Source organism: Stenella coeruleoalba (assembly GCF_951394435.1).
Source record: "Stenella coeruleoalba genome assembly, chromosome: 9".
Classification (NCBI taxonomy): domain Eukaryota; kingdom Metazoa; phylum Chordata; class Mammalia; order Artiodactyla; family Delphinidae; genus Stenella; species Stenella coeruleoalba.
The window spans coordinates 72,391,241-72,415,082 of NC_137155.1; the positions used below are offsets into that span (position 1 = coordinate 72,391,241).

At 38.9% G+C, this 23,842-nt stretch overlaps 2 protein-coding genes across 7 annotated transcripts in view; one reads left to right on the forward strand and one right to left on the reverse strand.

Annotated features, from left to right (window-relative positions):
- Positions 1-2,552, forward strand: part of CAV1 (caveolin 1) — a 33,547-nt gene extending 30,995 nt beyond the window's left edge. For both annotated transcript variants that reach the window (XM_079932647.1, XM_079932648.1), the window contains exon 3: positions 342-2,552. In XM_079932647.1, coding sequence (XP_079788773.1) covers positions 342-683 — 342 coding nt within the window. In that variant the 3' untranslated portion in view covers positions 684-2,552. The remainder of the gene's footprint in view (positions 1-341) is intronic.
- TFEC (transcription factor EC) overlaps positions 1-23,842 on the reverse strand; it is a 667,358-nt gene that overhangs the window by 561,571 nt on the left and 81,945 nt on the right. The window lies entirely within an intron of this gene.

Consider the following 23,842-nt stretch of genomic DNA (forward strand, 5'->3'; position numbering starts at 1 on the left):
TATACTTATCCATGTTGCTGGGTTTTACTTGAAGGCAGGAATTTTATCATATCCATTTAGTTTCCCTCAGAGCAGCAGTTTTCAACCTTTCACACAGCAAAGAAGCACCTGGAGGACATGTTAGAAAATCTCCTTGATGCCACTCCTAGGGATTTTTGTGGGGCCCAAATCTCTGAATTTCCTACAAGTTCCAAGCGAGGCTTATGCTGCTGGGTGCCTTTTAGCATCTTACACAGAACCTGTACATAAAAGCTAATATATATTTATGCATACTCAGAAATGTTTTTTTTTTCTTTTCTTCTTCTATTTCATGCTCATGTTCTGTCACTTCTTCCTTTTAGATTGATTTTGAAGATGTGATTGCAGAACCAGAAGGGACACACAGTTTCGATGGCATCTGGAAGGCCAGCTTCACCACCTTCACTGTGACGAAGTACTGGTTTTACCGTTTGCTGTCTGCCCTCTTTGGCATCCCAATGGCACTCATCTGGGGCATTTACTTTGCCATTCTCTCTTTTCTGCACATCTGGGCAGTTGTACCGTGCATTAAGAGTTTCTTGATTGAGATTCAGTGCATCAGCCGTGTCTATTCCATCTACGTCCACGCCTTCTGTGACCCGCTATTTGAGTCTATTGGCAAAATATTCAGCAATATCCACATCAACACGCAGAAAGAAATATAAATGACATTTCAAGGATAGAAGTATATCCGATTCTTTTTTTCCCTTTTAATTTTCTTGGTGCCAATTTCAAGTTGTTAGCAACAATATATGAATGAATTTTCTTGGTTCAGAGCAAAGAAATCACTCAGTTTTCATAACTTTTATTTGTCTCTTCTGAGCTATGTCTTCTATTTTTGGGGGGGTATGAATTTTTAAAACCCACTTAAAATATTTTCCTTACATTTGGATCATTGTTTTATTGGCTGAGATATGAGCCTATCGTTGAAAGATAATTTGAGAGAAATATGAAGAACTGAGGAGGAGAAAAAAAAAAAAGAACTAACAACCTCAACTGCCTATTCTAAAATGTTGATCATTTTATGGTAAGGGAAGAATTCCAGGCTATTGCCATTGAGTGTACAGGTATGTGGGCAGTTTTCAAACAACTCTTCCCTCTGAACTGTTGGTGAATTGCTGCCATTCACTTTAATGATCCAGTGGAATCTAGTGATCTTTATCAAGTTAGAAAATATAATCTGCACATGATCCGACTAATGCCTTACTCTCCTGAAATTTTAACCTGTGATACTTTCTGTGCCTGAATATTTGTTATATAGATGGTGACACCTAAGTGCCTTCCTGTTCTTCAGGTTTTCCTTTTCAAATAGGGTCCACCTCACCAACTTTCATTAGGTCAGCAGCCTCCCTGAAGACCAAAATTAGAAAAATCCATTACCTAGTTCTTCACACTTGTTTCTGACTCTGAGATACAGAATCAGATGAAGTTCATGTCTGCACTTGACACAACATCTTTACCCATATCGAGTATGGTCCACATCAGCCCCATTAAACGAATTAAGGTGGATAAATGGGGCCAAGCCCTCTCTGGGCTGGCAGGAGTAGAAGCCAACTGTCCCCGTCTCTCACCAGCTGAATGAGGTCAGCATGTCTATTCAGCTTCGTTTATTTTCAAGAATAATCACGCTTTCCTGACTCCAAACTAATCCATCACTGGGGTGGTTTAGTGGCTGAACATTGTGTTCCCTTTTCAGCTGATCAGTGGGCCTCTGGGGAAGGGCTCATAAAATGGAGGCCATTGTGTGAGACTGTCAGAGTTGTTGCAAATGTGACCTCTTCAAAGTAAAGCACTTGCAACTGTCTGTAATGCTGTGACACATGGCCCCTCCCCCTGCCAGGAGCTTTGGACCTAATCCAAGCATCACTTTGCTCAGAGAGAAGATGGGGGAGGAGGCAGTAATAAAAGATTGAGGTAATTTTGCTGGAATAAATTCAAATTCTTCTGAACTCAAACTGAGGAATTTTACCTGTAAACCTGAGTCATACAGAAAGCTGCCTGGTACATCAAAAAGCTTTTTATTCCTCCTGCTCATATTAAGATTCTTCCCAGGGGGACTTTATTTTTAACCTTCAGTTATGCTTTTATTTTTATTTCCATACAACTGTTGGAATTCTGCTTGTTTTTTTGTTTGTTTGTTTGTTTTTTGGCCTCTTCCAGTTCTCCTGACACTTTAATTGCCAACCTGTTACCTACTTAGGTTTTTTGCATTTAAAACAGACACTGGCATGGACATAGTTTTACTTTTAAACTGTGTACATAACTGAAAATGTACTATACTGAAATATTTTTAAGTGCAAAGATATTTTTATCTTTATATGAGGAAAATCACTTGGGAAATTGCTTTGTGATTCAATCTGTAAACTGTGTATCCCAAGACATGTCTGTTCTATATAGATGCTTAGTCCCTTGTACAAATCAAGTGCTGGTCCAAAAGACAGCTGAAATTTTATATGCTTACTGATATTTTACACTTTTTTATCCTGCATGTCCTGTAAAGTTATAAGTCTGCACAATAAAAATGTTTAACAGTTTGTCAGCTTTATTAGTTTTCCTCAAAACAGGTCTGTATGTGTTGATTTCTGTGTGTGTGTGTGTGTGTGTGTGTGTGTGTGTGTGTGTGTGTAATGAGCATATTCATGGTGTGGGTACATATTTGTAGTATGTTTTTGGGGGTGGTGGTCTTCCAGTTTTCAAGACCACATTTTCCACATTTAGTTGGGCTCTTTCTTCTAAGGCCATCAACATTCATGAGTTACTTCAGGTGAAAGTTATAATTAATAAGAAATATTTGTTTAGCAGTTTACTCAATGTTTTGTCTTATGCCACCTAATTTGAGCTCCCAACAACTTTATGTGATAGATATTAACTTTCTCCATTGATAAATGATACATTCAGGGAGGGGGCTTTGCTTTGAATTTTTGCCATTTCTTAACTGGAATTTTTTAAGATGCACATTTCAGAAATAATTTATTTTGGCCTTGGCTAAATTTACATTAAGAGCTTCTGTATTAGTCACGGTGCTCCACAGAAACAGAACCAATAGGAAATACATATATGAAATATACATATATGAATATATTAGGAAACTACATATAGAGAAAGAGAGAGAGAGAGATTAAGGAGTAAGAAACTGGTCCATACAAGTTAAGGAAGCTAAAAAGTCTCAAGGTCTTCAGGGTAAGTCAACAAGCTGGAGACCCAGGAGAACTGATGGTGTAGTTCCAGTCCAAAAGTTGGCAGGCTGAGACCCAGGAAAAGCTGATGTTTCACTTTGAGTTCAAAGGCAGGACAAAACCAATGTTCCAGTACAAAAGAATTCAAGCAGTAGGAATTCTCTCATACTCAGGAAAGGATCAGTCTTTTTGTTCTATTCAGTCCTTCAACTGATTGGATGAGGCCCACCCACATGAGAGGGCAATCTGCTTTACTCAGTCTACCAATTTTTTTTTTATGTTTTTTTTTCCTTATTAGTCATCCATTTTATACACATCAGTGTATACATGTCAATCCCAATCTCCCAATTCATCACACCACAACCCCCACCTCCTGCCACTTTCCCCTCTTGGTGTCCATATGATTTTTCTCTACTTCTGAGTCTCAATTTCTGCTCGGCAAACCAGTTCATCTGTACCATTTTCTAGGTTCCACATATATGCATTAATATACGATATTTGTTTTTCTCTTTCTGACTTATTTCACTCTGTATGACAGTCTCTAGATCCATCCACATATCTACAAATGACACAATTTCGTTCCTTTTTATGGCTGAGTAATATTCCATTGTATATATGTACCAATCTTCTTTATCCATTCGTCTGTCAATGGGCATTTAGGTTGCTTCCATGACCTGGCTATTGTAAATAGTGCTGCAATGAACATTGGGGTGCATGTGTCTTTTGGAATTATGGCTTTCTCTGGGTATATGCCCAGTAGTGGGATTGCTGGGTCATATGTTAATTCTATTTTTAGCTCTTTAAGGAACCTCCATACTGTTCTCCATAGTGGCTGTATCAATCTACATTCCCACCAAGAGTGCAAGAGGGTTCCCTTTTCTCCACACCCTCTCCAGCATTTGTTGTTTGCAGATTTTCTGATGATGTCCATTCTAACTGGTATGAGGTGATACCTCATTGTAGTTTTGATTTGCATGTCTCTAATAATTAGTGATGTTAAGCAGCTTTTCATGTGCTTCTTGGCCATCTGTATGTCTTCTCTGGAGAATGTCTATTTAGGTCTTCTGCCGATTTTTGGATTGGGTTGTTTGTTTTTTTTTAATATTGAGCTGCATGAGCTGTTTATATATTTTGGAAATTAATCCTTTGTCCGATGATTCACTTGCAAATATTTTCCCATTCTGAGGGTTGTCTTTTCGTCTGGTTTATGGTTTACTTTGCCGTGCAAAAGCTTTTAAGTTTCATTACGTCCCATTTGTCTACTTTTGTTTTTATTTCCATGACTCTAGGAGGTGGATCAAAGGATATCTTGCTGTGATTTATGTCAAAGAGTGTTCTTCCTATGTTTTCCTCTAAGAGTTTTACAGAGCCCAGTCTTACATTTAGGTCTCTAATCCATTTGGAGTTTTTTGTGTGTATGGTGTTAGGGAGTGTTCTAATTTCATTCTTTTACATGTAGCTGTCCAGTTTTCCCAGCAACACTTATTGAAGAGACTGTCTTTTCTCCATTGTATATCCTTGCCTCCTTTGTCACAGATTACTTGATCATAGGTGCATGGGTTTATCTCTGGGCTTTCTATCCTGTTCCATTGATCTATATTTATGTTTTGGGGCCAGTACCATATTGTCTTGATTACTGTAGCTTTTTAATATAGTCTGAAGTCAGGGAGTCTGATTCCTCCAGCTCCGTTTTCTACCCTCAAGACTGTTTTGGCTATTCGGGGTCTTTTGTGTCTCCATACAAATTTTAAGACTTTTTGTTCTAGTTCCATACAAAACGCCATTGCTAATTTGATGGGGATTGCATTGAATCTGTAGATTGCTTTGTGTAGTATAGTCGTTTTCACAATATTGATTCTTCCAGTCCAACAACATGGTATATCTCTCCATCTGTTGGTATCATCTTTAATTTCTTTCATCAGTGTCTTATAGTTTTCTGCATACAGGTCTCTTGTCTCCCTAGGTAGGTTTATTCCTAGGTATTTTATTCTTTTTGTTGCAGTGGTAAATGGGAGTGTTTCCTTAACTTCTCTTTTAGATTTTTCATCATTAGTGTACAGAAATGCAAGAGATTTCTGTGCATTAATTTTGTATCCTGCAACTTTACCAAATTAATTGATTAGCTTTAGTAGTTTTCTGGTGGCATCTTTAGGATTCTCTATGTATAGTATCATGTCATCTGCAAACAGTGACAGTTTTACTTCTTTCCCAATTTGTGTTCCTTTTATTTCTTTTTCTTCTCTGATTGCCGTGGCTAAAACTTCCAAAACTATGTTGAATAATAGTGGTGAGAGTGGACATACTTGTCTTGTTCCTGATCTTGAGGCAATGCTTTCAATTTTTCACCATTGAGAATGATGTTTGCTGTGGGTTTGTCATATATGGCCTTTATTATGTTGAAGTAGGTTCCCTGTATGCCCACTTCCTGGAGAGTTTTTATCATAAATGGGTGTTGAATTCTGTCAAAAGCTTTTTCTGCATCTATTGAGATGATCATATGGTTTTTATTCTTCAATTTGTTAATATGGTGTATCACATTGATTGATTTGCGTATATTGAAGAATCCTTGCGTCTCTGGGATAAATCCCACTTGATCATGGTGTATAATCCTTTTAATGTGTTGTTGGATTCTGTTTGTTAGTATTTTGTTGAGGATTTTTGCATCTATATTCATCAGTGATACTGGTCTGTAATTTTCTTTTTTTGTAGTATCTTTGTCTGGTTTTGGTATCAGGGTGATGGTGGCCTTATAGAATGAGTTTGGGAGTGTTCCTTCTTCTGCAATTTTTTGGAAGAGTTTGAGAAGGATGGGTGTTAGCTCTTCTCTAAATGCTTGATAGAATTCACCTGTGAAGCCATCTGGTTCTGGACTTTCGTTTGTTGGAAGATTTTTAATCACAGCTTCAATTTCATTACTTGTGATTGGTCTGTTCATATTTTCTATTTCTTCCTGGTTCAGTCTTGGAAGGTTACACCTTTCTAAGAATTTATCCATTGCTTCCAGGTTGTCCATTTTATTGGCATAGAGTTGCTTGTAGTAGTCTCTTAGGATGCTTTGTATTTCTGTGGTGTCTGTTGTAACTTCTCCTTTTTCATTTCTAATTTTATTGATTTGACTCCTCTCCCTCATTTTCTTGATGATTCTGGCTAATGGTTTATCAATTTTGTTTATCTTCTCAAAGAACCAGCTTTTGGTTTTATTGATCTTTGCTACTGTTTTCTTTGTTTCTATTTCATTTAGCTCTGCTCTGACCTTTATGATTTCTTTCCTTCTGCTAACTTTGGGTTTTGTTTGTTCTTCTTTCTCTAGTTCCTTTAGGTGTAAGGTTAGATTGTTTTTTGAGAATTTTCTTGTTTCTTGAGGTAGGCTTGTATAGCTATAAACTTCCCTCTTAGAACTGCTTTTGATGCATCCCATAGGTTTTGGAAGGTCGTGTTTTCATTGTTATTTGTCTCTAGGTATTTTTTGATTTCCTCTTTGATTTCTTCAGTGATCTCTTGGTTATTTAGTAATATATTGTTTGGCGTCCGTGTGTTTGTGTTTTTTACATTTTTTTCCCTGTAATTCATTTCTAATCTCTTAGCATTGTGGTCAGAAAAGATGCTTGATATGATTTCAATTTTCTTAAATTTACTGAGGCTTGATTTGTGATCCAAGATGTGATCTATCCTGGAGAATGTTCCGTGCGCACTTGAGAAGAAAATGTAATCTGCTGTTTTTGGATGGAATGTCCTATAAATATCAATTAAATCTATCTGGTCTATTGTGTCATTTAAAGCTTGTGTTTCCTTATTAATTTTCTGTTTGGATGATCTGTCCATTGGTGTAATTGAGGTGTTAAAGTCCCCCACTATTATTGTTTTACTGTCGATTTCCTCTTTTAGAGCTGTTAGCAGTTGCCTTATGTATTGAGGTGCTCCTATGTTGGGTGCATATATATTTATCATTGTTATATCTTCATCTTGGATTGATCCCTTGATCATTATGCAGTGTCCTTCCTTGTCTCTTGTAACATTATTTTAAAGTCTATTTTACCTGATATGAGTATTGCTACTCCAGCTTTCTTTTGATTTCCATTTGCATGGAATATCTTTTTCCATCCCCTCACTTTCAGTCTGTCTGTGTCCCTAGGTCTGAAGTGGGTCTCTTGTAGACAGCATATATATGGGTCTTGTTTTTGTATCCATTCAGCAAGCCTGTGTCTTTTGGTTGGAGCATTAATCCATTCACGTTTAAGGTAATTATCAATATGTACGTTCCTATGACCATTTTCTTAATTGTTTTGGGTTTGTTTTTGTAGGTCGTTTTCTTCTCTTGTGTTTCCCACTTAGAGAAGTTCCTTTAGCATTTGCTGTAGAGCTGGTTTGGTGGTGTTGACTTCTCTTAGCTTTTGCCTGTCTGTAAAGCTTTTGATTTATCCAATGAATCTGAATGAGATCCTTGCTTGGTACAGTAATCTTGTTTGTATGTTCTTCCCTTTCATCACTTTAAGTATATCATGCCACTCCCTCTGGCTTGCAGAGTTTCTGCTGAGAAATCAGCTGTTAGCCTTATGGGAGTTCCCTTGTATGTTATTTGTTGTTTTTCCCTTGTTGCTCTCAAAAATTTTCCTTCATCTTTAATTTTTGCCAAATTGATTACTATGTGTCTCAGCGTGTTTCTCCTTGGGTTTATCCTGTATGGGACTCTCTGCGCTTCCTGGTCTTGGGTGGCTATTTCCTTTCCCATGTTAGAGAGGTTTTCGATTATAATTGCTTCAAATATTTTCTCGAGTCCTTTCTCTCTCTCTTCTCCTTCTGGGACCCCTATAATGCGAATATTGTTGCATTTAATGTCTTCCCAGAGGTTTCTAAGGCTGTCTTCATTTCTTTTCATTCTTTCTTCTTTATTCTGTTCCACAGCAGTGAATTCCACCATTCTGTCTTCCAGGTCACTTACCCGTTCTTCTGCCTCAGTTATTCTGCTATTGATTCCTTCTAGTGTAGTTTCCATTTCAGTTATTGTATTGTTCATCTCTGTTTGTTTGTTCTTTAATTCTTCTGGATCTTTGTTAAACGTTTCTTGCATCTTCTCAATCTTTGCCTCCATTCTTTTTCCGAGGTCCTGGATCATCTTCACTATCATTATTCTGAATTCTTTTTCTGGAAGATTGCCTATCTCCATTTCATTTAGTTGTTTTTCTGGGGTTTTATCTTGTTCCTTCATCTGGTACATAGCCCTCTGCCTTTTCATCTTGTATTTCTGTGAATGTGGGTTTTGTTCCACAGGCTGCAGGATTGTAGTTCTTCTTGCTTCTGCTGTCTGCCCTCCCAGTCTACCAATTTAAATGTTAATCTCATCCGAGAACATCCTCATGGCAACACCCAGAATAATGTTTGACCAAATATCTGGGTACTCCAGTCAAGCTGACACATAAAATTAACCATCACAGCTTCCAAAAACATTTTTTGCAAAGGGATCTTCTCCTAATTTCTCTCCCCCTGAAACTCCTTTCATGTTGTTAACAGAGTCCCTCCCTTTGCTGGGCTCTCAAGCAAGCACTGAGGCTGATTATTTAGTAACCCAGGCTGGCATTTGTGTTTACCCAGTAAATCCATTTCTCGTATGCAGTGTGGAGACATGCTTTTGACCGTGGCAGCATGTCAGATCTTGGCCAAAGTTATGCCAAAGTTATTCAAGAAGAATCAGTGTAGTGACTTTAAAGAAAAGCTTTTGTACAGCAAAGGAAACCATTGACAAAACAAAAAGACAGCATACTGAATGGGAGAAAATATTTGCAAATGATATGACTGATAAGGGGTTAATATCCAAAATATATAAACAGCTTACAAAACACAACATAAAAAAAATAAACAGCTTGATTGAAAAATGGGCAGAAGATCTGAATAGACATTTTTCCAAAGAGGAAATGCCGATGCCAACATGCTCATGAAAAGGTGCTCAATATCACCAATCATTACGTAATGCAAATCAAAACCATAACGAGATATTACATCACATCTGTCAGAATGGCTATCATCAAAAAGAACACAAATAACAAATGTTGGAGAGGATATGGAGAAAAGGGAACCCTCCTACACTGTTGGTGGGAATGTAAATTGGTACAACCACTGTAGAAAACAGTATGGAGCTTTCTCAAAAAACTAAAAATAGAACTACCATATGATCCAGCAATTCCACTCCTGGGTATATATCCTAAAAAACCAAAAACACTAACTTGAAAAGAAACACAAACCCCAATCTTCATAGCAGCATTATTTCCAATTACCAAGATATGGAAGCAACCTACATGTCCACCAAAAGATAAATGGATAAAGAAGATGTGGTATATATATACAATGGAATATTAGTCAGCCATATTGACATGTACACATTGCTCTATTTAAAATACATAGACAACCAACAAGGACCTACTGTATGGCACAGGGAACTCTGCTCAATATTCTGTAGCAACTTAAATGGGAAAATAATTTGATAAAGAATAGATACTTGTCTATGTATAACTGAATCACTTTGCTGTACACCTGAAACTAACACATTGTTAATCAACTATACTCCAATATAAAATAAAAAATTTTTAAATAAATAAATTCACTGCTGTGTCCAAAAAAAAGAATGAAATAATGCCATTTGCAGCAACATGGATGGACCTAAAGATTATCATACTAAGTGAAGTCAGACAGAGAAAGACAAATATCATATGATATCACTTATATGTCATTGAGCAATTTTTTCTTAGGACGGTTTCTCTTTTATCATTAACTCATAGGATTCTGTCAGTTCCACCTCCAGTGCTTTTAAACTCTTGCCTCATCTCCCCTGTCACTACCTCCATGTAAGCAACCATCATTTAAATCCTGAACTATCCTAGCTAGTTTTTCTGTTTCCACTCTTGCCCCCTAATCTAACTCACTTGGTCATTTTGCTACACAGCAACACAAACTGTCACACATACGTAGAAACATAACACAGCTTAAAACCCTCCAGTAGCTTCTTATTGTATTCATTATAAAATCCAATCCCTTTACCAAGGCCCACAGAGTCTTACATGACCCAGACCCTACCTGTCTCTTCCATCTTAGCTCATAGCACCACCACCTTACTACCTGTCCTCCAGACACACTGATCTTTCATTCCCAAGAACATTTTAAGTCCCATCTCGTCACAGGACTTTGCACAGCTGTTCAATCAGACTGGACTGCTCTTATACCTTCCTCTCTACTTTCCTACCTCCTTCTCATCCTTTAAGTCTCAGCCTCAATATCACTCCTCAGAGAGGTCTTCCATGTCTTCCCTATCTGAAGCAAGTCCTCCCTTGTTAGTCTCTATCTTAGCCTCTTGCCTATTTCCTTCACTGCACATAATATTGAGAAATTATTTTATTTTTCGGTTTATAATTTTTTGTCTTTACCTCCCTTAGGATACAAACTGCATGAAGCAGAGATTTTTACCATAATAGACATTCAATTAGTATTTGTTAGATGGATAGATTGCTGGATAGATGGATGGAAAATATGAAGGCATGAAGTGCCAAGTTTCTGCTTTACTGCTAATAGTGTCATGAAGAAGGTCACCTAATCTGTTGTGAAATAAATTATAGCATTACCAACAACATACTTGCCATTTGTTTTTCTTCCCCAACTTCATTCTTTTCTCCATGATTTTGTTCCCCCATTGAAACTTTCTCTATTGTACCCATTTGAACACTCTGATATGTTAAAACATGAGTTTCCCCTATGAAAATTTTAGCAAGGACTACCATGGATATTTGATATATACAGTTTTTCTTACTTGAATAATGGCAAACACATGTTGATACAGTTATTAAGGAAAAAGATGATTTTCCAGCAGCTGTTGACTTCATCAACTCCACTATGTGATGAGTCACTCAAACTTCTACAGAGCTAGAAAGTTACAAGTAAGGAAGAGAAATTTTATTATTGTAATGAGGGAGGAGTGGGAAGAGTTAGATAGGGGAAAATGAATAAAATCAACTGGAGTGACAGATTTGACGCTATAGAAAGTTGAGTAATTTATATGTCAAAGGGAAAAAACTATAATCTACCTAGTATTTTAACAGAACAAGTGAAAAACATGTGGAAACTGGCATAAAGGGTGGGGTACTTGCAGCAGGAAGAAGGCAGTCATTAAAAAAAGGTAACAGCTGCCAGTCTGAGCCACTCTATGAATGGGCAACGAAGAAACCTACTCCTCTACTGCATTTGTATTAATATCATGCTAACTATTAATGAGATAATAACTATCTCAGGCATTAGTCAAAGTCCTTTTTGAGAGGATATTTTTTAAGCTCTTCATCACATTGCATGAACACTTGGAAAAGGTGAGATTTAGTTACCCGCCAACTCTAAAACAAATTTCTATCAACTGTATAACACAAGTAAGCACTCTGTGAAATACACAGCACAATGTTCACATTGATGGATATAATTTGGCTTGACGCTGACTTTGCATTTTCACTGTGATTTTTGTCCTTTTCTTCATTGCCTTTCCTATTGCCCTCAAAATAAAAATAGGTTTCATTTACTGAGCACATAAGGCAGAGCAGTATGCTAAGCATTTTACAAATATTCCTAACAACAACCCTATGGCTTATGTGACCTTATCTAAGTCAACTGGATGCCACTGCTCTGTTTTCGAGATCAGAAAACAGAAGCTCAGAGGGGTTAAATAGATTACTCAAGGTTTCCCAGAAAATTTAACACCCATGACTACTAGCTCCAAAGCTCTTCTTTACGGAGAAACTCACTATGTTCTTGGGAGAAATTGCAAAAGGGAAATACTATTTGGCAGTATTAAAATAGTGTCATCAAGGGGGAAAAAAGACAGTAAATGGTTAAAAGTCATGTAGATAATATATTCCCTAGTCCAAGGTTCTGTTCACATAGTTGTTCGTTTTCTTCCTTTCGCAGGAAGCAACTATTTGGTACAGTAGAAAATAGAAAAACAAGCAAGACAAAATGGGTAGGACAAAGGCCTTTGTCTTCAAGGAAGCTCAGTGAAGCACCAATGCAAGCGACTCTTAGAATTAATATTTTGTTATTTTTCTCTGAGAAAATAGCTTTTTGTAAAATAAAAATTACTGACAATAAATTTTATGGTTTAGTATAGTGGCCTTAAAACTGTGGAATATAGAACTATAGAAGTCAGAAGTACTGATAGATACCCTAAGAGAAAAGAGGTGGGCTAGGGGTAGAGATGAGAGGAACAGTATCTACCACTTTCCCTCAAACAAACAAGGTCCATTTAAATTTCTTTTCATATTAATTTTCAGCATAATATTTTATTTGATTAAATAGTTCCATCACTAAGAAAATTTGAAAACCACTGCCTTGATGAAATAAATACATCTTTTATAGCAACTTAGATCTTAAATGAAAGACTAGTGCTTGCTTTTGTGATTATTACTCAAATATGTCCTAATAATATTTTTTTGAAAATCCAAGCTAAACTGAGATGACCAAGCTCAGAAAATATCTATCAAAACCATGAAAAAATATACAATAGCCTTGTAAACTCTCATACTCCAGATCTTACAGAAATGAGTAATAATTTGAGTGGGATGAATAGGAAAAAACTAGGAGCGTCATTTATAATCCTGAGGAGGAAACAAATTTAACAGTGAGGTTTTGGCATTAGGACAAATATCTGGGATGACATCAAATATTGCTCAGGTAACTTACAAATAAAATATCAGCCTTCAGTATCTACATTGGACTAAAACAACTTCTTTAGTTCTTATTTCACCTTCAACCTTAAACAACAATGAATGTAAATAATAAGAAATACTGTAGCAGAAAAAACTTTGAAGTTAGAAGCAGGGAACTGTAATCAAATCCTCAACCAGGGCTTCCCTGGTGGCACAGTGGTTGAGAGTCCGCCTGCTGATGCAGGGGACGCGGGTTCGTGTCCTGGTCCGGGAGGATCCAACATGCCACGGAGCGGCTGGGCCCGTGGGCCATGGCCACTGGGCCTGCGCCTCCGGACCCTGTGCTCCAGGGCGGGAGAGGCCGTGGCAGTGGGAGGCCCGCGTACCACAAAAAAAAAAAAAATCCTCAACCAACTTCAAAACCAACTATGTGACCTTGGATAAGTCACATAACTATGTTCTCCTAAATCAGCAGTCATAATGCCTCCTATCTCATGAGACTGTGGTTCAAATTAAAAAGTAAAAATGCCTAAAACAGAGCCAAACCTCATGGGAAATAGAAAGTTTTAAACAACCCTTCACTCCATCACCCTATCTCATTCTTTCCAGTGTCTCAGGGTACCTTACCTGCTTTTCTTAACACATCCAATTGGAAGAATCAACATTGTGAAAACGACTATACTACCCAAAGCAATCTACAGATTCAATGCAATTCCTGTCAAATTATCAATGGCATTTTTCACAGAACTGGAACAAAAAATTTTACAATTTGTATGGAAGCACAAAAGACCCCGAATAGTCAAAGCAGTCTTGAGAAAGAAAAATGGAGCTGGAGGAATCAGGCTCCCTGACTTCAGCCTATACTACAAAGCTGCAGTAATCAAGACAGTATGGTACAGGCACAAAAACAGAAATATAGATCAATGGAATAGGATAGAAAGCCTAGAGATAAACTCACACACAGATGTTCACCTTATCTTTGACAAAGGCGGCAAGAATATACAATGGAGAAAAGACAGCCTCTTCAATAAGTGGTGTTGGGAAAAACAGACAGCTACATGTAAAAGAATGTAATTAGAACACTTCTTAACACCATACACAAAAATAAACTCAAGGGCTTCCCTGGTGGCGCAGTGGTTGAGAGTCCGCCTGCCAATGCAGGGGACACAGGTTCGTGCCCCGGTCCGGGAAGATCCCACATGCCGCGGAGCGGCTGGGCCCGTGAGCCATGGCCGCTGAGCCTGCGCGTCCGGAGCCTGTGCTCTGCAACGGGAGAGGCCACAACAGTGAGAGGCCCGCGTACCGCAAAAACAATAATAAATTAAATAAATAAATAAATAAACCCAAAATGGATTAGAGACCTAAATGTAAGGCCAGACACTATCAAACTCTTAGAGGAAAACATAGGCAGAACATTCTATGACATAAATCCCAGCAAGATCCTTTTGGACCCACCTCCTAGAGAAATGGAAATACAATAAAGAATAAACAAATGGGACCTAATGAAACTTAAAGCTTTTACACAGCAAAGGAAACCATAAACAAGACAAAAAGACAACCCTCAGAATGGGAGAAAATATTTGCAAATGAAGCAACGGACAAAGGATTAATCTCCAAAATTTACAAGCAGCTCATGCAGCTCAATATCGAAAAAACAAACAACCCAATCCAAAGATGGGCAGAAGACCTAAACAGACATTTCTCCAAAGTAGACATACAGATTGCCAACAAACACATGAAAAGATGCTCAACATCACTAATCATTAGAGAAATGCAAATCTAAACCACAATGAGGTTTCACCTCACACTGGTCAGAATGGCCATCATCAAAAATCTAGAAACAATAAATGCTGGAGAGGATGTGGAGAAAAGGGAACCCTCCTGCACTGCTGGTGGGAATAAAAATTGATACAGCCACTATGGAGAACAGTATGGAGGTTCCTTAAAAAACTAAAAGTACAACTACCATATGACCCAGCAATCCCACTACTGGGCATATACCTTGAGAAAACCATAATTCTAAAAGAGACATGTACCACAATGTTCATTGCAGCACTATTTACAATAGCCGGGACATAGAAGCAACCTAAATGTCCATCAACAGATGAATGGATAAAGAAGATGTGGCACATATATACAATGGAGTATTACTCAGCCATAAAAAGGAACAAAATTGAGTTATTTGTAATGAGGTGGATGGACCTGGAGTCTGTCATATAGAGTGAAGTAAGTTAGAAAGAGAAAAACAAGTACCGTATGCTAACATACATATATGGAATCTAAAAAAACGGTACTGATGATCCTAGTGGCAGGGCAGGAATAAAGACGCAGACGTAGAGAACAGACTTGAGGACGTCGTGGGGGAAGAGGAAGCTGGGACGAAGTAAGAGAGTAGCATTGACATATATACACAACCAAATGTAAAATACATAGCTAGTGGGAAGCTAGCTAGCTGCTGCTAGTGGGAAGCTGCTGCATAGCACCCGATGCTTTATGATGACCTGGAGGGGTGGGATAGGGAGGGTGGGAGGGAGGCTCAAGAGGGAGGAGATATGGGGATATATGTATACATATAGCTGATTCACTTTGTTGTACAGCAGAAACTAACACAACATTGTAAATCAATTATATCCCAATAAAGATATATATATATATATATATAAACACACATCCTAGCCATTCTCTTGCCTGTCTTCATAAACCATATTTCTTCTTGTGCTTATCAATATGGACTGAGTCAAAATGTCCAAAATCTACCCGATGTTTTATTTCAAGGACCTATCATTGTCCGACTTCCATTTCTTGTCTCTATATTCATACTAGAGGAGGGACATCTGACTGGCTCAGCCTAGATCATAGACTGGCTTCTCCTACATTTGTTGTCCATTCTAATCCTATCAGTGACAGCTATGGCAGCAGAGTCACCTGGTTTGAAAGGTTATCCATTCAAGGGGTTATGGAAGGAAGGGAAGCTAATTAGAAATAGGGATATGGCCAGCAAACCAGCAAACATGTCTCTTACAATCTAAATATCCATAAAACTCTAATCTTCCAAACTCTTCCACATCTGTGTCCTCCATATTCCCATGAGATAGGAATGGAGGTGTCCCGTAACCTACATACGGAAAGAATAAAACAACATGGACAAAAGACTTACCTAGGGTCACTTAATGAGTGACTGGTGGAGCAAGAAATAAATCCAGATTTTCTGAGAGCTTAGGCAGCCTGGTCTCTCTTTAACAATTAAGATTGCAAAGATTTCTAAATACAGCAAGGGCAACAAATGCTGAATCAGTATCAATTGTAAAGACAGAAACACAGGCACAACTAGAAGAAGGAACTACCCCAGCTCATTAAATGGAATAAATCAGCTTGAAATGGACTTGTGTCTCAACAATGCTGTGCTTTCACTCCTGGGCAACTTCCTTCTGTAGAGTTATATTAATGCCAGTCAGGAAAGAACCTAAGGGTTAAATCCTTGGCACTAACCCTAGAGGGCAATGGAGAACTTTTCCCCCCATAATTCAGCCAGTGAATAGGAGTCTCTTTCATAAAAGTCTCAGAAAACACAGTTAATATTCAGCCACTACCCTCAAATTAAATGAGGATTTATCTTACTCTAAAGGACAACTATTTCATTATTTGTACAAATTTAAATGACACATGATAAAAGGAGAAGAGACACAAAACAGCCGCTGTCAGAAATTTCAATAAAAGATCACTGCTGGCCACTCTTAGTACATTGGGACCATGTTAAACATAAATGTCTTCTGCACCTGACCCATGGTGGGTAGAGGAGGAGATGGGAGGAAGGTTCTCCCAGCTTTAAGCAGCAGAGTGCAAAGAGAAGCATCATTGGGATGAGGTCTAATAGCCTGCCTTACGAATAATGTCGCCAAGCGAATTTGGGAGTTGTCATGGTTCCCACCCTATGGTCCAGGCTCATTTGTAAAATAGAGCAAAGGGAGTCCAGTGCTTTGAGAATGTCAATGCAAAATTATAATAATTGCTTATTACATAATATAGTTATTAAAGTGTTTTCTGTGTTGTTCAGGAAACAAGGCATGTTCATCGATAGAGAATATGAAAAAAATGGGCATAATTGTGTTTTCCTCTTGTAACTTACCCAGGCAGAGACAGTTGCTCTGCCCTCGAGGCCTTGAGACATTTTATTCATATCTCCACTGAACTGTAAGCTACTGGGGGGCAGAGACCAATTTTTAGCCATCAGTATGGCCACAGAGGTCAGCATAAGGACTGACAATAAATATCTGCTAAACTGAACTGACCCTCTGTTATAGAACTTACCATGATATGTTCTGTTGTGCTACAGGCATACAATAATTATGTTTTTAAAATGGAGGGGCCCAGTCTGATCCCTTTACATCTCTGTCACTATGGAACAGTGCTATACAATAGAACTTTCTTCAAGTATAGAAATGCTCTATTTCCAGTATAATAAATGGAAAGCACTTGAAGGAACTTTCTTCCTCTAAAAATCTGTATCTGCACTGTCCAATAGAAACCACCAGCCATATGTAGCTACTGAGCATTTGAAATGTGGTAGTGTGACTAGGAACTGAATTTTTAAATTGTATTTAATTTAAATTTAAGTCACCACTTGTGGTTCATGGTTACTATGTTGGACAGAGCAGCACTGGAGTCTAAAGTGATGCATGGCACATAGTAGTTACTATTCAAATGTTTCTGAATGAATGAATGACTACCTAATCCTTCCTAAAACCACATCCCTCCAAACAGCTGTCAGCTGCAGAGTACTGGAAGCATTCAATACCTAATCATTAACTTGGCTGAGTTGGGATTAAATATGTGATCTAAAGGAAGAGTGAATTTGATCATTCTCTGGATATTGTGAGGAAAGCCTTTTGTGGCTAATTTGAAAGATACACTTAAAAGTAACTGATTTGCTTAAGAATAAGTCATCTACAAACCATATTTTCAATCCCAGTGTTATAGCTTAGGGCAGAGTGGTCAAGTAGAAAAACAATCTACTTGGGTTCTAATCCCACTGAATTGCCTACTGCCTGATATACTTTGGAGCTCAGTTAGCATAAAAAACACTTGACTTTTTTTATCTGCAAAATGAGGGAATCTTATCTGCCTTGCCCACTTCCCAGGATGTGGTGAACAGCAAATAAGATCACATGTGTGACAATATATAATGCTATATATACAATGCTATAATGTGACAATATATAATGCTAAACAAAGGTTTAAAAGTTACTTATTTTTAAGTAATATCTAAGAATAATGATTATCATAGTAATGGTGCTTGTGCTATTAGCAAATGATTGGATATGTACTTTCTTGCACAGGAAAAACACAGGAAAAACATATATGTGCCCTCCAAAAAGGTCAAATTACTTTCTTCCACTTTAAATTGAATTCCGTTTTTTCTCCGCCATTTCCTATCTCATAAGGTCACACCCTGCTTACTGGGTGGCTTCAAGTGACAATTCTGAAGCTATTCCTCTCACCCATCTCTCAACATTGTTGGATGTGGCTGTTGGCACAACAGGGTTATGTTACAGGATCTGTGTTTGTAGAAAAAAAAATGTATTGGCAAATTATTTTCCCAGCCACTCCCCCAAGAAGGAGATTTCACATTGTGTTTCTAAAGGTCCCCCTGAAGAATGATTATATGGGCTCCTCTCAGAAGTGAAAGGAATGGAAAAAGCAAGACTGGAAGGCAATTTGGACAGTATCCTTCAAGATTAGGGAGACAGCAGCTGTGTGTAGACTCCACAAGCACTGGGAGTCCCTCTCCCGATGTCTTGCAGTGCCTCGATATGTGACAGGACCTCAGAAGGGATCTTAAAGTTCCTAAAGAGGCAGGACCCTGGGCACCTAGCTCCTGGCCTTGGCAATGACCTCAGTCCCCCAGGAGAACCCCCAGCCGTGAGGAATGGTACAAATCTGAGTCTTTTATTTTTTTTATTTTTATTTATCTTTTTTTTTTTGGAAGAGTTTGAGAAGGATATGGAATGGTACAAATCTGAACACTGACTACTACGTCAGCTGTGATCTTTGGAGACCAAGTACAAGAGACCCTCAGGACATTCGCATGGCAACAAAAAAGACCTTATCATGACAAGGTTTGACGTTTCTACCAGTCAGGCTAAACGGGAGCTTGGAGCATTTTAAATTTATTTAGGAAAAGGAAAGAAATGTAATATTACTCATATCCTGTGTTTTGAAGAAAAATCATGCTGCTATCAACTTTATTACTGTGTCTCAAAGCAGGGCTTCCTTCTACTCCACATTTTTTATAGAGGCCATAGTGAGGTGGCTTTTTGACCCACCCTTCGTCAAAGCCTCTATTTCCATAGAACTGTGAGGGCTGAACTGGAAACAAGCCCAGTTACACTCACTAGGCTGTGTTCAAAAACCACTGTTTCTCTTCAACCCTCAAACAATTTTCTTAGATCAAGAGCATGTACCTAAGGAATTGACAAGCAAATTTGGTTGCTCATGAGTTTTAGGTTATTCTGGCAGATATCGGTCACCTCCAGTAGCTATGGGTGAGAATTGTAATTATCCTCCCCCACAATCCATTACCAAGTGATATATTATACTGAAAACACATATCAGATCAAAGAAGCCACCTGTTCAAATACTCATTACAATAAGGCCCCCAAACAACTAGATAACCTGACATGAGCAATGAAGTCCCAGGAAACACTATCTATGTATAAAATGGTCACTCAAGGCAGACGCATCAGTGTCCTAGTGAAGAATTCAGCTAAATTTCTGGTCAGAAGTCAAGCCACAGGATCCTGTGTTAAGCTGTTGAACAAAACCTGAATGAAGACCTGTCCAAGAAGGCCCCTATGAGGCTCTCTCTAGATTCTTACTCCCTGATGTTCATACAAAGGCAGCAATGCATGTACAACATTTCCAGCTAATCCACATAACTCGATCACCACTCTTTCACCAATGAAAAACCATTCTAGTATCCCTTACACAAACTAGCAAACCTTCTTGTATTTATTGGAGATAAAGTTTTAATAGGATTGCAGGTTATGGTTTTTCAATGCTAGTTGACTACCCCCGGAGTATAAATTCCTTAGTCCAGTATTTCAGAAGTTAACTATCCACCACTATCCACTCTAAACATACACACACATATCCCTCTGTTAGTGCTAAAGAATTATAAAGTAACTCGGAGACTACAATAGTACTGCTCTCCCTTCTGAAGAGTTCTCTCCTGGATGGCTAAGAGGTTTGAACTCTTGCTTCTTCCCAGTCATAGGGCTTAACCTTAGAGTTCAGAGCTCCCCTTCGCTGTCTTTCCTCTAAGTCTCCTATACAAATAAGTCTCTGGTGAATCACAGGGCTGGCTATTGATAACCACATATATGTGAGATGATGATGAGTACACAGCTTGTGTATGCCCTGCTCCTGGTTTTCCCAGCCAAAACACTGGACCCATTCTTAAAAGCAAGTGCAAGCCCCGTCGTACTGTTCCGAACTTTCAAGAGCCTCGCAGTTTCCAGTTATCTATTTGTTCCATTTAACCTCACAGTGCTTGTTCTCGCTGGAATGGGGATACCTGCAAAAATCCCCACATGGAGAATCCTGGTAGCTGCAATATATTGATTTTTTTTCTTTCTTCCAGGAACAGAGGATGTTAATAAATGGTGGATTCTATCAACAAAGGTCACTGCACAGCTATCCTGAGGGACAATGAATAACAGTTTTGCAAATCCTCTTCTTGAACTTTCTTTCTTTAAGAATCCTGTTATGCCAGTATCTGTTTTGAAAGGTGTCTCCTTCAGCTAGTGTTTCTCAAACTGTGAGTGCTGATCTATCACAGAATTGTAAAACTGATTTAATGGTTAATGGCTTTCATTCTTAAATGAAAATAGAACAGAACAGAATAGAATGGGACAGGATGGGATGGGATGGGATGACATAGGAAGGCATGAGATGGAATGGGACGGCATGGGATGGGGTAAGATAGGGTAGAATAGAAATAACAGAGTAGATCACACATAGCAAGGGTAATAGAATGACTTCAGTAAGACTTGTTTCACTTTTATGAGTGTGGGTATGTGTGTGTAGTGAGTTGCAATATAAAGCGTATTTCTTACTGAGGATAATACCAAAAAAATCTTTTAAGCCACTATCATAATTTATATGGAGATAAATTTTCTTTGGGTCCCAAATAAAATAAAAGATAGTTCTAATGGGAAACTGCCAAGTACCTACTAAAATTAGCTAGAGAAGAAAGTTGGGAGCAAATACCACCATGATCCCAAAATATCTGCCTGGGAAAACATTATTTTTAAAGCGTCAGAATAACCCTCTCATTAAGCCCAGGCTATTTTCTGGAATAGTAGAGTTTTAGTTTGCTTTCTCCCAGAAGCAGACACTGAGACAAGAATTCACTTGCAAATGGTTTGTTTGAGAAGAGCAGGGAACATCGGTTGGGAGTTAGGAAAGTGATACAGAGAAATGAAGACAGCTATGAGTCAGTTACCATGGTCAGCTTATGTACATGGGAAACTCAGGTAAATGGTACAGTACACACCAGAGAATTATCCCACCCAAGGAGCAAGACAGCAGGCATTTATATCCAATTTCCAATTCAGCTGAAGCCTGCTGCTGGGGCTGGGGGGTGGAAGTGGCAGGTGTTAATTCCTTGGCACTTCTAGCCTGCCCTGCTGCTGGGCAGAGTGAGACAGAGAAGTTTCCACTCCTCCCACAAAAAAAAAAAAAAACCCTTGTACCTTGAAATGCAGATACTGGGACCCTGCCACCATGAAGGGAGGGGGATTTGCTGAAGTTCCATGGTCACTTGGATTCACTGAGCTAAGATGGACAGATCCAAGGCATCTCCATATCCTAGGCAGGGAATGTCTCACCTGTGAGAGGTGTTACTCATAAGTGTGGAACAATTCCACAGGACTACCAAGTGGACTGGTAATTCCATACTTTCTCATCACTCATTCAGCTGCAGATTCACAAGGTAGTTCCTGGCTCTGTCAAGTTGTCTGGCCAGATAAATAAATAAATAATTACCAAGATGGGTTTAGATCCGTAGTGAAATAAACCTTGGAGACTCAACCACAATGTCAACTAGATTCAAAGAAAGAGAAAAAGGGAGTATGTAATTCTGTATTCCTCAACTCCAACCAACTGAAGAAATTCAGCACCTTTGCCCTAGTAAGCTCCAGGGTTAATTCCATGGACTCTGATAAAGCATTAGAGACTCCTCTCCATCAGGTGGCGTAGTTTGTGCATGAGACTGGCTAGTTTGTGCAAGAAACTTTTTTCCCTTTCCTCCTGGACCCACAGCTAGACCAAATTTCCCAGCCTTTCTTGCAGTGGCCATGTGACTCAGATCTGGCACTGAAATCTAGGAAGAAATTATGTGCTCTCTTTCCAGGTCTGAGCCATAAAAAACTCCCATATGTTCCTCCATCTTTTGGCTGGATGTCTAGACTAAGGGCATCTATGAAAACCACGTGTTGAAACGACAGAGCATCTCTCAGCTTGGGTCCTCCAAAGACTGTGGGGAGGAAAGCGCCATACCCTACCCTACCCCACTCTCCAGCACTAATGGGCTTTTACAGGAATTAAAGCTGAGCTACTAAAATTTCAGGGTTTATCTGTTACAGCAGCTGCACCTACATTAAACAACACAGCCCCCCCATGAGAGAGGCTAGGCTCACAGCCAAGTTGGTTACCCCAGCTGTCTGCAGCCTGCTCCCCTCTTCCTCGCAGTTGTGGAGGTCCCAGCTTTCTTGACTGCCAAAGGAGGTAGTTTTAGACATATGGGGTGTGTAAGATGGCTGCGAGACACTGTCAAGGAGTTGTTTCACAAGGGAAAAAACTTGCACTTTTCCATGTTTTGTAACCAGAATTTTCCATAGTCATGCGGTGAGTCAGAGGCAAAGCAAGGATTTGTATTCTCCCTCTGCTAGGGCATCTCCCTTCCTCCAGGATGGGGTCTAGGCTCTGTGCTGAGAGATTTGGGGAATCAATCACAAGAAGGGTCATGAAATTAGGATTCTACCTTCCAGCGTAGACCACCAAGCAGACTTTAAGCCCACCAGCCTCAGACAAGTGAGGAAGTTTAAAATCAGCTGTACAATCCCTTTTTGGTCTAAATATAGCACTGTTCACTCCCTCTCCCAAGTGACTTTACCCCATTAGTATCTGCATGTTTTTAGAAATGCATATTCTCATTGTTTAAGCTGTAAATTACATAGTCCGGACTCACTTATACAAAGAAGCAAATTGAAAAGTTCCACCCTATGGTGTCACCACACTTAGCTGCTAAGTGCTGCCATCCAAATGCAACAGCAAATTAGTTTAAGAACTGGGAAGAAAACTTGTGCTAGCAGGGTGTCTTGAGGCTCCGGACTCTGTGCCTGGTCACCAGAACCAGCTTGTTTCCTCCAAAAAAGAATTCATGCCGCTCGCGCAGTTTTGTGTGTCCTCAGGGAATTTAGGAACATTTCATCAGCCTCACCCTGAGGAGAAAAATTCCTCAGAGCAGTGCAAAAGGCACAGGGCAAAGAAAGGGGGAGGAGGCTCATGACACGTAGCAGGCCTCCGTTTACAGAGAAACGATGGGCCTGGGAGTGCTTTGCTTGGCCTATATTTAGTTTGTCCAGTGACATCTTTGCACCTCAACGCCATCTCTCACGCTAGCAAAGGCCTGTGAGACCGAACGTTTTTCTCATTGTAGCAAGGCTCTGACTCACTAGTTTTAAAAAATATATGAGAACAATAAGACCCAAGGGGACAAGAGAATTCCAAAAAAATAATAATAATAAAAGAAACAGTTGAGCATTCCTTTATAGGCTGAATAAAAAAGTGACAGTCCTAGAAGTTTTCCAGGAGGCCTCTAATAAGCTCTTTTTTCACTAGAGCATAAACCCAAATTGCACCAAACACTAGTTTATAATTTCCAATGATTTCTGAAAAACATAAGCCTACTTTAATAAT